Genomic DNA, 15,042 nt, shown 5'->3' with positions numbered 1-15,042 from the left:
CCAAATGAAAACAGAGACAAAGAAAAACTTGATTAACAATATACAAGTGATGTTGCAGCAGCTGATAGACATCCTCAACAGTTCATGTGTTAATACTGAAGTTTATTGCACAAATTGAGAAGGATTGGGCATATTTTATATAGTGCTGGGAGAGGTAAATATCCTGTTGATATTTAGAAATCATTTTTCTGTATCTTTTGCTAACAAAAACGCATGATTTTTCCCACATGGCAAAATAGCTCTCCATGATGTGCATATTTGGGTCGTGTTAATTGTTAATAAAAAAAAAAAACCTTTCTAAAAATGTATGGGTTATTTATATGTTCTAGTTCATATTTTACAAATGTTATTTCTGCCCTTATGAAGATAATAAATACCAACAACCCGTATGAGAAATACATTTTTGTGCTCATAGCTAAGTCTAGTAACTCAGACTAGAGTGTAGAAAAGATTGTTTATTTTTGCAGTCCAACATATATAGTTTGCGTTTCTGTGTGGAGTTTGCATGTTCTCCCTGTGTTCGCGTGGGTTTCCTCTGGTTGCTCCGGTTTCCCCCACAGTCCAAAGACTTGCGGTATAGGTGAATTGGGTAGACTAAATTGTCTTTAGTGTGTATGTGGACGTTTCCCAGAGATGGGTTGCAGCTGGAAGGGCATCCGCTGGGTAAAAACGTGCTGGATAAATTGGCGGTTCATTCCGCTGTGGCGACCACGGATTAATAAAGGGACTAAGCTGACAAGAAAATGAATTAATGAATAAACATCACAAAATTTTGAATAAATCGTATATTATTACATGTTTTTAAATGTGTTTATATTTATATTAGCGAGCCTTTGTTATGGTGCAGATACCGGTGGTCAAATGAGAGGTTTGTACATGCGTCTGGCTGGAAGCTTGATTCCGCGGCTCCGCCTCTGGCTCCATCAGGTAGTCCTTCTGCGCATGCCCAGGCTCCAATTTCAGCAGTTTTTTGTGACAGTTTGTGCCGTCAAGCATTTTGCATTCAATGGGAAAAGGCACTGTCATTGGATTAAACATATCACAATTTTCACAAAATATAGCTTTGTATTTATTTATTTATTTAAGTTAAAAAAAACCTTTGCTGAATAAATTAACAACCAAAATGCATCAAGTTTTCCCTTTTTTGTTTGAAACCATGTTGTCTAAACGCCCTGCTAAATTTGATCTGTTCGTGTATTTGCAGTGTACCGATTAAAAAAAGAAAGCAACATCTGATCTCATTTCATCTTGTTTTAATTATATATATGTTCATCATCATTATTACTCATCCCACAGATTGCACATCAAAATCATCAGACACTTAGTTTGTACCTCCTAAAAACAGGCATCCGTTCATGTCCTTGGAAGAAAAAGAAATGAAAAAACAGAGAAAATAAGATGCCAAAATAATAAAAAGATGGGTTTCGAGAGTGCCGAGTCACTTTCCTCAGCTTACGCCGCATGAGATAGTACTACGCTACCTGACTCTGTTTATTATTTGATTTGTTTTACACGGTGAGGCGAAATTGTTATCCACTGTTCTGATGGATGCTGTTTGTATGCCCTCATTTACAGGCACAAAGCTGGAAAAAAAACACCTCAGAAATGCTCTATTTCTATCCCACACAAAAGTAATAGGTTGTCAGATATCATCTTGCGGTTATTTTTTCCTACTATTTTTATTTTTCTCCTTTTAAAATTTTTTTTTTTTTTACAATTTCAGCAACATTATTTTCTAACAGTGCTTGCTGCATGTTTATACAGTAGACATAGGCATCCTGAAGGTTAAATAGACTTCTTGTGAGGGTTTCTCACAGAGTTTTTCCCAAAATAAAAAGTAAATGCAGATCATAGAAATGATCTTGTAATAGATTCACACCAGTATATCTGGGCTTTACATACAGTAGTGAAGCAACATTAGCTTACCAGACTCAAGCTGGTCGGTCACGTACAGAAAACATGGGAAAGATGGACAGAAGCTGTAATCGCACACACACACACACACACACACACGCGCACACACACATACACCAAATACGTACTCAAGGCTTTTACAGGGAAGCTCTCCGAATATTACGATCGGTGCTCGCCCAGAATATTCCGATAAACTAGGAAAATAGCTTTGAGCTTCTTATCATTTGCAGGGGGGGAAAGACATCTACTGTGAATTGTAAACATTTGAAGACAGACCGAGAGGCTTGTTTTCCCTCTCTGTTTATGACCCCCATGCTGATGTCTTGGACTTCCTCTGGCACTAACAGGAAACACAATTTACACATTTCCCTGCCTGTGGACACATGATCACACACATGCACACACACAGAATAAGTAAATCTACATCCACCGGCTGTCCAAAACATCACTAATGAGTGAAAGCTCCTCCCACAGAGTGGGTGTGAGGCCACGCCCTCTTTTGCCACACCCCTTTAATCAGCATCATTTGATTGACAGGCCAGGCCTCTGGATTAGTTTGAAAGTCGTGTTCTACTTTCTACTTGATTTCTGCATGTGCCCCGCCCCTTTAATAGACCCGCCTCTTGTGGTGCCCCGCCCATTCTCCTCCCATCTGATTGCGTAAGGAGAAAGGACTAGGTTAAAATGCAGACTGAACACACACACACGTCGATTAAAAACACAGAGTATGTAAAGTGGGGCAAGTAAGCGAGACATTTCTTTTTTTTCTGAAGCCAGTTGGTTGTTGGGGCGGTTAGCAGTGTTGCAGTCTCTAGCACAGCGGGCAGGAGATTCTGGGATGCAAGTGGTTGGATGAACGCTTTCGGCTGGATGAACGCTTTTCATTTGGTTCAGTTTTTTTCCGTGATGACACATGTCCGCTTCCGTAGGTTTGGATCAAATTGGTTGGTAGATCTGATTTTTATTTGGTTATTTTTTTGTGTCAGGATATCCAGGATTAGGTCCATAAAGTGCCCTGGGAAAAGAGACAAAGATGGAAAATAGGAGTTATTCTGAGTCTAAGGATGTCATGTTTGGTTTGTGTTTCTGGAGGTAGTTTAATTCAGCGGTGTAGGTTAGTGTTTCTCAACCATGTTCCTGAAAGGCCACCAGCTCTGCACATTTTCAATAGCTGCATCCAAAATCGTCTACTACTCAGTACGTACTGCATTTGAATTTGAATGTACTACTCGACTGTTAGAAAAGTTAGTTTTATACAGTATGAATGTGAGCAGTATTAATGGAACTTGGACGTACTACATCCGCCATTTTGTCATGATCACTTGTCCTACCCACATCAGTTGTGTCACTTCACTCCCATTTATAAATTTTTTCGCAGTGCATCTGTAGCGTGTATTTATTTCCCCAATTTCTGTTTAATGGAAAGATTTACTTTCAACCCATTTTAACATAGTAGTTTTGATAACTGATTTCTAATAACTGATTTATTTTATCTTTGCTATGATGACAGTGCATTATATTTTACTAGGTAATTTTCAAGATGCTAGTATTCAGCATAAAGTGACATTCAAAGGCTTAATTAGGGTAAATAGGCAAGTCATTGTTTAACAGTCATTTCTTCTGCAGACAATCAAAAATATATATAACTTAAGGGGGTAATAATATCGAGGTATTAAAAAATGTTTTAAAATACTTAAACCTGCTTTTATTCTAGCCGAAATAAAACAAATCAGCCTTTCTCCAGAAGAACAAATATTATAGGAAATACTGTGAAAAAATCCTCTGTTAAACATCATTTGGGAAATATTTATATATATAAAAAAAATAATTCACAGGAGGGCGAATAATTTTGACTTCAACTGATAATCGTTTGGAATTATCGCGATTATAATTATGACCAAAATAACCGTGATTATGATTTTCCCATAATCAAGCAGCCCTAAAAATAGTCTTAAGATACATTCTCCAAAAACTCCCTCAGAGGATTCCAGATATGCCAGAAATCATCAGATATCTGACCCAGTCATAATGTAAAACCGTTTAACTTGTATATGCACAAATTAACAAGTAATAACACTGTAATAATAATAATAACAATAATAAAATGATTTTTAAAGTGGCTTGAGCTCTAGGCCTTTGTTAACACATTTAATAATAAAGTATCAAGTGTGAAAATGTTGTTACTTCCTTTATAATGGCAGAAGTTCCTGTGACTATTCGGAGGGTTTAGGTGATAGTTTCACATTCACTATACATCTAAAAACACTCTTGAGAGAAGAAGTAAAGATGTGTTTATGATCAAATCTAGCAAAAAAACGTGATGCACATTTTAAACTGATTCACTGAATAATAAGTTAATATGCTGAAAATAAAGGCAGTCATTCCAAAACAAAACAATCAATTGAAACATCAGGTTATTAAAGGTATTATTTACTGAAAAAAAATCTGTCATCATTTACTCACCTTTGACTTATTCCAAACAAAAACAAAGATAAGAAAAAAGATATTTTGATGAAGATTAGAAACCTGAAACCACTGACTGACCCTAGGATTTATTTTTCCTGCAATGGATGTCAATGATTACAGGTTTTCCCAACATTTTTCAAAATATCTTCTTTTGTATTCAACAGAACAAAACAAAAATGGTTTGAAACAAGGGGAGGGTGTGTAAATGATTACATCTTTAAAATCTTTGTGTGAACTATGCCTTTAAACTATGTGTTTGCATGTAGGTCAATAATAATGTGGCTGTGTTCACCTTTCTCAGTGGTAGCAGAAGTAGATGATGGAGGTCAGTCTGAAGGATGTTCGGGGCAGGAGCGGTTGATCTCAAACCAGGAGTCTATACAGCTAATGAAAGAAAGATGCTAACAATGTCAGTTTGGAGTCCTTTTAAATGTAACTGATGTCAGAAATACAATATTTCCATTAGCATAATGCTTTTAAGCGATTCTATATACGGCTATTAAGACTTCCAGCATCAAATCATTTCTCTGTCCACGCTAAAAAGTGCAGAGATGGCAAGAAATAGCAAAGTCACCGCCAAAAGAATGTAGTTTATGTTTAATATACAGCTATGGTGCAAGAATAGATATACTTTATTCACCGGATATTTTTTGTTTTTAGGACAATAAGACATGGTTGTAAAAACATCATGCTGAGAGAAAACAAACGCAAGTAACACTATAATTGAATTAAAAATGCCGTAAAGCAGACTATTGATAGCGCTAAAGGAAATAACAGATATATGAACTTTATAAAAATGCATTTTAGTTCTCACACCACAACAAATCTACAAGTATTTAGAACTTTAGGAGTATTTAGGAATGAAACAAGCAAAAAATGACCCCTACTAAATCTAAAATAAAAACAGAATATCCTAATCAGGACTGTAATTTTACTGGAACAACGTTAAAGTATATAGAGCCGTTAAATGTCATGCCTAAATGCATTTATTCAAATTTTAAATGAAACTTGTGCGTATGAATGGGTCACGCAAGTGGCCTAGATGTCTAACTGGGTACAGCTGATAAGGGTAAAACCAAACCCATGCTCATATGAAAACATACCACAATACACATTTCTAGAGAGTGCCAAATACATCCCAGGAGGTATGTTTTTTTCACTTTTTGTTTTCACTGTGTAGCGCTGAGTACGCTTTTTGAGAAGTCAAATAACTCTCGCAAGTGCTATTCGTGCCTGCTGTTCTCATGTATATCCATTAGAGGCCGCTGTGTATGCTTTTTAAGAACTCAAATAACTCTCGCAAGTGCTATTCGTGCCTGCTGTTCTAGTGAAAATCCACCAGAGGCCGCTATGTATGCTTTTTAAGAACTCAAATAACTCTCGCGAGTGCTATTCACTCCTGCTATTTCCACGTAAATACTCCAGAGGCCGCTGTTTATGCTTTTTAAGAACTGAAATAACTCTTGTGAGTGCCATTCGAGCCTGCTGTTCTCACATAAATCCACCAGAGGCCACTGTTGACTGACTGACTGACCAACTGACCCACCCTCCTTCTTCCCGAAACCCAACCAATAGTGTTTTCAAAATCACAGATTGACCCACCCACCAACCTAAACTCAACCTTTTCCAAAAGTAATCCAGAAAAAGAGAAGCCCTCATCTGATTTTTACCACGATTTCAGATTTTACCACAATCTCACCCATTTATTTACTTGAATATTTTATTTTTTGGCTTTTGTTTTTGTCTTATACGCTTACTGAAACTTCTTCGTTCTTCGCCGAACACGAAACCCGTTGTCGTGGTCAACTCCTCTTTGCGTCTCAAGTCCGCGGATGAAGATGGCGAGCTACTGGTCAAACTGGTAAACAGCCGGAAAGCCGTCCATACAGAGGTAATTGGTCAGTTGGTAAGTGTGTAAAGAAACGATGTCATAATGTGCCGTAGTTTCGTTTTAAAGACGAAATGCAGCCATATGTACTTCTGGCTACATAATTTGTGATCTCCAGAAATGTATATAGGGCTACATTTTCAGAATGAGCCTATGTTGGCCAAAACCATTACAATTAACTTAGAAGTGATAGAGTTTATTGTCTGTCACTTTATTGCATCTTTCCTAGTGAGTGTAAAATTTGCTTGTGGCATATTTGTTTGATTATGTATCAGTGTGATGATATGAATACCAGCCAGCTAATCGGTTCACTTTTAAAGGTGTCTGCAATTTGAGACCTTACAGTTCAATTGCCAGAAGCCTCCTGCTGAGATGCCATATACAGACATGAGATGCCAATCACAGTGTTACATAATGACATAATTATATATAGGACATGACAAGGTTTGCGTTTCGTGTTCAGCACAGAAGGCAGTGGTTCGATTGAATGGCTTAAAGCTGAAACATTTCCTGTCCTGTTTAACATTAGAAGGTTTGCCATTGACACAGATGTTTTATCAAGATTATAGTGGTGTTAATAATGGTGTGTTGACAAATTGTAGGTCTGGAATTAAAAAACAAAATGATACGGCTGCTCCTGGTTCATATATAGTCCATTTTAGTGTTCATCAGTGTCCAAACTAAGGAGACAAAACAAAACTTCTACCAAACATCCAATCCAATGATGTGTCCTGAGCTAGTGAGTGCATGTGACATTATGTTGAACTCAATAACATGGGTATAGGTGTCAAAAAGGCATGAGAAAATCCTCCAACATACAAAAAAAAATCTGCTGAATGGAGACATTTCTGATACCCGCATTGAACTGTAATGGCCACCATCAAGTACTGAAAATAAATAAATAAATTGGATAAACCGGCTACAAATATTTGAGAAGCCGTGGGAAGAGACAGTATCTGTCCATTTGAAAGGCTTTTGTTGTGAATGCTTAGATGAGGTGACATTGTTTATACATTCAGTGTTTAGCTGACAGGAGACAACACTGTTGTGGGAAAACTACTCACCCTCAGGTAAAAGTTGATCGACTTCACATATTTATGACAATTGGAGTAAACATAAAACACTGTTTTTAAGCCCGTTCCCACCATTGAATAATCATAAAAAAAGAAAGATCATTGCGACTTTTTATCGTAGAATAGCGTGAGACAAACTCACAATTGTGTTTTTTTTCCTCAGTTCTGACTTTACAGTTGAAACCAGAAGTTTACATACACTGTATAAAAAGGCACATAATTTTACAAAAAGTCAGATGTTATTGTGACTAAACTTTTTTTTGTGTGTAAGTTAGGATAATCACATTTGTTTCTGTTATGCTTAATAGCAGAATAATGAGAGAGATAGTTTTTGAGAAATTGTTATAACTTTTCTTGAAAGTCAAGTTTACATACAATAAGATTATTACGCCTCAGATGATGGTGGCAAGGATTGGGAAGTTTCTGATTGGCTAATTGACAACATTTGAGTTGATTGGAGACACAACTGTAGAATAGTATTTAAGAAAAACCTCAAACACACTGCTACCTTGTGTGACAACATGGGAAAATCAATAAGCCAGAATCAACAAAAAAGCTAGATTACAACTTGCTTAATTACACTGAAAAAAGATTCATTTTTGGAGACATGCCCTGTGGTCTGATGGAACTAAGATTGAACTGTTTGGCCATAATGACCAGTGTTATATTTGGAGGACAAAGGGGAAAGCTTACAAGCCTAGGAACACCATCCCAACTATGAAGTATGGGGGCAGCAGCAAGAAGGACTGGTCCACTTCACAGCATAGATGCCATCATGAAGAAAGAACATTATGTAGAAATACTGAAGCAAGACATCAGCCAGGATATTAAGACTTGGCCACAAATGGGTCTTCCAAACAGACCATGACCCTAAGCATACTGCCAAACTAGTTAAAATGTGCTTTAAAGGCAACAGAGTGAATGTTTTGGAGTGGCCATCACAAAGCCCTGACACCAATCCTATAGAAAATTGGTGTGCAGAGTTGAAAAAAGCTCGTGTGAGCAAGACAGCCAACAAATCTGACTCAGTTACACCAGTTTTGTCTAGAGGAATGGGCCAAAAATCCTGCAAACAATTGTGAGACGCTTGTGGAAGGAGACCCAAAACATTTGACCAAAGTTATGCAGTTTAAAAGAAAAGCAAAAAATAAAAAAAATAATAATAATAAATACCAGGGAAATGTATGTAAACTTTTCACTGTCTAGAAATTAATTTTAAAAAATTTCAAAAAATAATTCTCTCATTATTCTGGCGTTAAGCAAATGTAAGTCATTAGGTAATCCTAACGGACCTAAAATAGTAAACGTTGAGTACGATTTACCATCAGACATTTTTTTTTTAAATGGTTATGTTCCTTTTTTTAGAGTGTTTGTAAACTCCTGGTTTCAACTGTATATTACATAATTGTGAATTTACTTATCAGAATTCTGACTTTTTATTGTGCAATTGCAACTTTATATATCGGAATTCTGACTTTATATCACAAAATTGCAACTTTATTCATCATAGTTCTGATTTTATAACTAAGAATTGTGACTTTTAATCTCAGAATTCAGACCTTATGTTACATTACTGCAACTTTATTCATCAGAATTCTGACTTTATAACCCATATTTGTGACTTTTTATCTCAGAGTTGTAATTTTAAATCACGCAATTGCGACTTTATTTATCAGATTGGAGTTAGTTAGTTTGGAAAATATTTGCAGTGGTCTTGGTCAACTTGTTTGACTTGGGTTTCAGCAATGTTCACAGTTATTCAAATCACAATTTATGCACCGAAAACCTCTATATCTTCCGCATCAGATCAGGTTGCAAATTTACTGAGCAATAGAATGCTTGCGTGTTGTGCTGCTGACTCTAATGACAATACATCATATTGCCCATAGTAAACATGCACATTGGCAATCTGACAAGGAATAGCAAACATTGGTAAACAAAGTAGTTTTTACAGTTTCTATATTGGCACACAAAAGTGTTTTATGAGCTTTGTATGATTACAGTTAAACCGCTTAAGTCACATGGAATGTTTTGATGATGTTTTTGGTTCAGTTTCTACACTTTGAACATCTTGTTGAATGCCTGTTGCTATTTATGGAGGATGAGAGAGCTCCCGGATTTCCTCTGAAAGATCTTAATTTGTGTTCTGAAGATAAACAAAGGTCTCAGGCGGTTAAAATGACATAAGTGTGAATGATTAATAACATATTTTTAATTTTTAGGTGATCTAACCCTTTAAAATATATTGAATATAGTGAACCAACCCTTTATTCAAATAAAATGCCTTTTGAAAAACTATAAACTGTGTTGTTGCTCACCTTTTGTGATAGATACAGAGGCACGGCAGTCTAGCAATGGTGTCTCCCTGCTGTAACTCCTCCAGACATATTACACATTCTCCTGCGTCTCTTGACAACACGTCATCTGTAACACACACGCACACACACACACAAAAAGATTCATAATGAGCATCTGAAATACACTGTTAATCAAAAATGTGGGTTTTATTCAGCGAAGATGAATTAAAGTTTGTGTGAAAACAACTTTACAATGTTTTTTTAATGCACAAATTGTTATTTTTGCTTATTTTTTAGATAGATAGATAGATAGATAGATAGATAGATAGATAAAACCGTTTCCTCAACAATTTCAAGCAGCAAAACTGTTTTCAACATTAATAATAGCAGCAAATTAGCAACATATTATATTCATTTCTAAAGCATCAAGCCATGAATTCGCATTGAATAACTATAATCACTACATTTTAAACCTGTTAATTTAAAAAAAGCAATCGTTTTCAATTGTAAGGAAAGAGATTTATATTTTTAAATGTAGATATTAATATATTTTGGTCTAAAATATAAGATTAGTATACTGTAAAAACTTCCTGGTTGCCTTAAATTTATAAGCTTAATCAAATTAACCTCAAGTCCATTCAACTTCTATTGTGTTAAACTGACTTGTGTAAACTTATAAAATTAAGTTAGAACATGATTAACTTAGTTTAAGTTATTAATGACCTAAAACATATGCTGTCAGGACTTACTGATCATATAATTTCTTTACAGTGTATTAGCATAATGATTTTAAATGTTAAACACATAAAGTTATTTAATTATGAGTGTCTTAAACAGATCTGTCATGGGTTTTTATAATTATTATTGTTATTATTTAGAAAACCTTATTCAAATATGGTTATAAATTCGTGAAAACATGAATAAATAAATATATTATATTTAAAAATATAAAAGTAGGCCTACTAATAGGTCCAAAAATATTCTCCAGCAAATGGTTTTAATTTCAAAACTCCTGTTTTATCATATTATAGGTCATTTTATGAAATCAAGCTTTAAACTGATTGTTATCTATACATTTTACAAAGCTTTAGTATCAACACGTCGAAATTTACGTTTATTTTCACCTCTGAATTGCGATGTTTTGCACTGCAGTTTCATAAAAGCATATCGTGTATTAGTCATTGGGCTTGTCTGCCAGCAGGAGGCAGAGGTGAGTAAAAGCACACCAAACACTCTGCTCCTCGCTTAACGTCACACACACACACACACACACACACACACTAGAAGGCGGTTGGTTGAGAGCGATTTTTTACAGTCATTGGTTTAGAGAGGTGGGTTGGTTTCCAGTAAACAAGCATAACAACTAGTGGTTAAAGACTCGTGGTTCACCATTGCTGGGTGTTTGTTTGTGATGAACGACGAAGTGTGAACTCATTTTCTGCTAATAGCTAAAGGGCAACAGCAACCAACACGATTTGACTTGCATGACCATACCTGCCAAATGACTCTAACACACACACACACACACACACACACACACACACACACACACACACACACACACACACACACACACACACACACACACACGTTCTCAGACTCAGCTTGCTTTAGTTTGTAGAATAAAAGTGTTCTTCATAGGAAATGTGCTAGAAAACGAAACAGGTCACTTCCTGTCCTGTAACGTGTCGTGCTCAGCTTTCCCTGGAAACACCTGTAGCACATTTGTGTGTGTGGGTGTATGAACTTGTACACCTATTTTTGTGAGGGATTTGCCATAAGAAAGCGCACCAAGAGAGTAAAGTAAGGACATTTTGGCTGCTCTTCACTTTTAAAGGGCTGTTTAAGCTTTAAGATTCAAGTTTAGAATTGGGTTAAGCTTATGGTTAAGATTATCATCCTCAAAAAACAAATAGCGTGTGTGAAGAGTGTTGTAAACACAGACAGAAGGTGACAGGATAATGAGGTTTGTGTGAATGCAGGATGTTTGAAAGTTAACCCGGTTTCCCAGCTTACTTCTGGAACACCTGTAACATCTGTCACAGGTATACTCTTGAGTGGTTAAACAGACGTTTTCTAGTGTGACCCATTTTCTGTTGAACACAAAACAAGTCATTTAAAAAAAAAAAGTAGAAACTTGTAAACACTGACTGAATCACACAGCCAAACTTATAAAATTATATATATATATATATATATATATATATATATATATATATATATATATAAATATATATATATATATATAATATATATATATATATATATATATATATATATATATATATATATATATATATATATATATATATATATATATATATATATATTAATAGTTTAACTAATACCAGTAATCGGTTAAGCACCCTTTCGGTTAATGGTTAATCGTTTATTACAAGCATTCCTAATTGCTAGTGAGTTTCATTTTAACTAGTTTAATTAGGTAATTTGAATAAGCAAGACAGGCTTTTACAACATATTAGCAGCAGCACTGAACGTGTTTCCAGAGTACCTCGGAAGAACAAACTCGTTTGAAAGACAGAGAACTCAGAAACTCTTTGTGAGAATGGAGATGTTGCTTATTTGAGCCAGTCTGTCAGATAATATTGCTTAAAACACTTTAATACTTTAGAGAATGTAGTTAAAGTTTGCATAACCAATTATTGATCATATCAACCTGAGACCCACCCATAAGTAAAGCTGCGCTCACACTAGAGTTTGAGCTCGCGAAATTCTGTTGTAAGGCGCTGCGAAAAGGGGCAGGATTAAACAAGATGATTAGACATTTAAAAAAGTGAGCGATTGGTCCATATTTTAAATTTCTGTACAGAGAGGTCATGTTTTAAACCTCGATTGTTCTCACGCAGTCAAGTGATGCGATTTCGCAGGTCAGAGTTCCCCAAGCTTGAACTTTGCAACATAGCAAACTGCGAAACATGTCGGACAAGCTTGCGTATTTGGTCTGAGGCCACCTTTTCACTGCACGCGACATTTGGGAATACGCCCCCTTGTGGCAATTACACAGAATTTTCAGTTTTGTCGTGCACTGCGGGAGAGAAGCTGTTCTCGAAGTGTCCAAAATAAAGGAGTATAAAAGCAAGAGCCTTTATCTCCCATGCGTTCATTGTGGTTGAATGAATGAATACTAGAAACTCATAGACCGCTAACAATTTTTGGAGGGAATGTGGAGACAACAACAACAACAAAAAATATTACTCATTTATAAATAGAAATGTTTTTTTTTATAATAGACATTTTCTGATTCCAAAAATAGTGAAACAAAAAAAAGTGCTATTTCTTAACTTATGCGCATGGACCTGCTTGGACAAAATTATGCCGGTCGCATACGCTCTAGTTGCAGGAGTTTAAAATTGGATCTGAATTTTCCGCAAAGGGAGCTGATTGGAACTCCACACAGCTCTTGGACTACTCTCCATTGGAAATGAAGGTCTTGCGGTCTGTTGCTTGTTGTTTGTTGCGTGCAGTGGAACGGAGGCTTGACGCATTCGCGTGCATATGAATGGAAGTGTACAGGGAGAAAAGTCCAGTGTGATCGCAGCTTTACTGAGAAATGATTTGCTCCTATTGTCCAGTGTCACCGACGTGATGGAACTCGTCATGAAGAACGAGAATAAAATTAAACATGCTAGACGTGTCGTGAGGTGTCCCTGACATGGTGTCGGTTGTCGTAAACTATGATACATTATACGAGAAGAAATGATTAAATCTTGTGTCACAACATCCAGTTGTCGTTTACGTCTGCCCATGACTCCCTACGTAAAGGAAATTGTGCTGAAATCGTGACAAAATCATGTGATCTGACCGGGTCTTTAGATTAAAAAACAAACACTATAGTCAATGGTTACAGGTTTTCAGCATTTTTCAAAACATCTTCTTTTGTCTTCAACAGAAGAAAGAAATTCAAACAGGTTTGGAACAAGTGAAGGGCGAATAAACGAGGACTGCATTTCCAGGTTTGGGTAAACTATCCCTTTAAGCAATAACTTAAAAGCTCTCAGTTCATTTGGAAAAAATACAATAGTATCTAAAAGGGATAATTCACCCCAAAATGAAAAAAAGTCATCCTTTACTTGATTCAAAACCTCATGAGTTTCTTCTGTTAAACACAAAATAGGCTATTTTGAAGAAGCTGTAACCATCAGCTTCCATAGTATTTGTTTTTACATGCAAGTCAATGGAAGTTTTCAACTTTCTTCAAAATATCTTCTAATTGTTACTACTTTAATGAGAGTAAATAAGTAAATTACATATTTTGGTGAACTCTCTCTTTAATTCTGATCTGTAGTTTTTTTGTTTTGTACTCATCAGTGTCTTTGGAATAAATCAGTTGTTTATTTTCCAGCCACCTGCACTGCTGAAGAGCATTTTGGAGCAGCTATGGCTAGAGAAGAGAAGATGAAGCATCAGTGTTTTGTGCACAGACAGCAGACGGGACAGCAGATAGATTGCAGTTTCAAGAGGATGTGATGGAGGGAGAGAGAACGACACGGGGTGGAGAAGAAGGAGAGGTGAGCTGGGAAAAACAAGAGATGATGGCAGGAATGAGCAGAGAACAGACGGCAGACATATGCTCCAAATACAAATCAGCTTAGCCGAGTCAGAGTAAAGGAGACCGCAGGCAGATTTCTTGCAAAGTTGGGCTAAAATGAAACTTATGTTAATTAGGAATTTACAGTGCATATACACTGCTGTTCAAGCCTGCATTCACTTGATTAAAAAACAAACAAGCGCTTTTTCATCCAATACATCTTTTAATTAAATTTAATTTATTCCAGTGTAGGAAAAGCAGATTTTTTAGCTTCACATGATGATTTGTTGCTCAATAAATGCTTATTATTATTATTATTATTATTATTATCAGTGTTAAAAAGTGGATTTGATCTTTTTAGTTTTAACTGAAATAGTTTTATAGGAGTTCAAAAGAACAGCATTATTTAACACTTTTACATTATAAATACCTTTATTTTTTATCAACTAAATGCATCCATTATGAATAAAAAATGTTAACAGACGCAAGATTTTTGATAGTAGTGTATGTTTGTTGATAACTAAACAGTTTATACATATTTTGCATTATATTTAGTAGACATAGTTAAAAATATAGTAAACTAATTTCATTAAAACAAGATATTTTAATTGAAATAATTTTGAAATTATATGAATTTTTTTTAAATGAAATGATTAGAATAAAATTTTTAAATGAAAAAAGCATCTATTTTATTTGCCGCAAAATGTAATTTAAACTATATATATATATATATATATATATATATATATATATATATATATATATATATATATATATATATATATATATATATATATATATATATATATATGTGTGTGTATATATAGTTTAAATTACATTTTGCATTACACATAT

General features: G+C 35.3%; 1 protein-coding gene across 1 annotated transcript in view; it reads right to left on the bottom strand.

The window, feature by feature from the left end:
- Nucleotides 1-1,238: 1,238 nt before the first annotated feature.
- znrf1 (zinc and ring finger 1) overlaps nucleotides 1,239-15,042 on the bottom strand; it is a 65,413-nt gene continuing 51,609 nt past the window's right edge. Inside the window, 3 exon segments of the mRNA NM_200870.1 lie at nucleotides 1,239-2,929; nucleotides 4,673-4,764; nucleotides 9,660-9,765. Coding sequence (NP_957164.1) covers nucleotides 4,707-4,764; nucleotides 9,660-9,765 — 164 coding nt within the window. The 3' untranslated portion in view covers nucleotides 1,239-2,929; nucleotides 4,673-4,706.

The sequence above is a fragment of the Danio rerio genome, chromosome 25, assembly GCF_049306965.1.
Source record: "Danio rerio strain Tuebingen ecotype United States chromosome 25, GRCz12tu, whole genome shotgun sequence".
NCBI lineage: Eukaryota > Metazoa > Chordata > Actinopteri > Cypriniformes > Danionidae > Danio > Danio rerio.
This window is presented reverse-complemented; position numbering and strand designations above follow the sequence as displayed.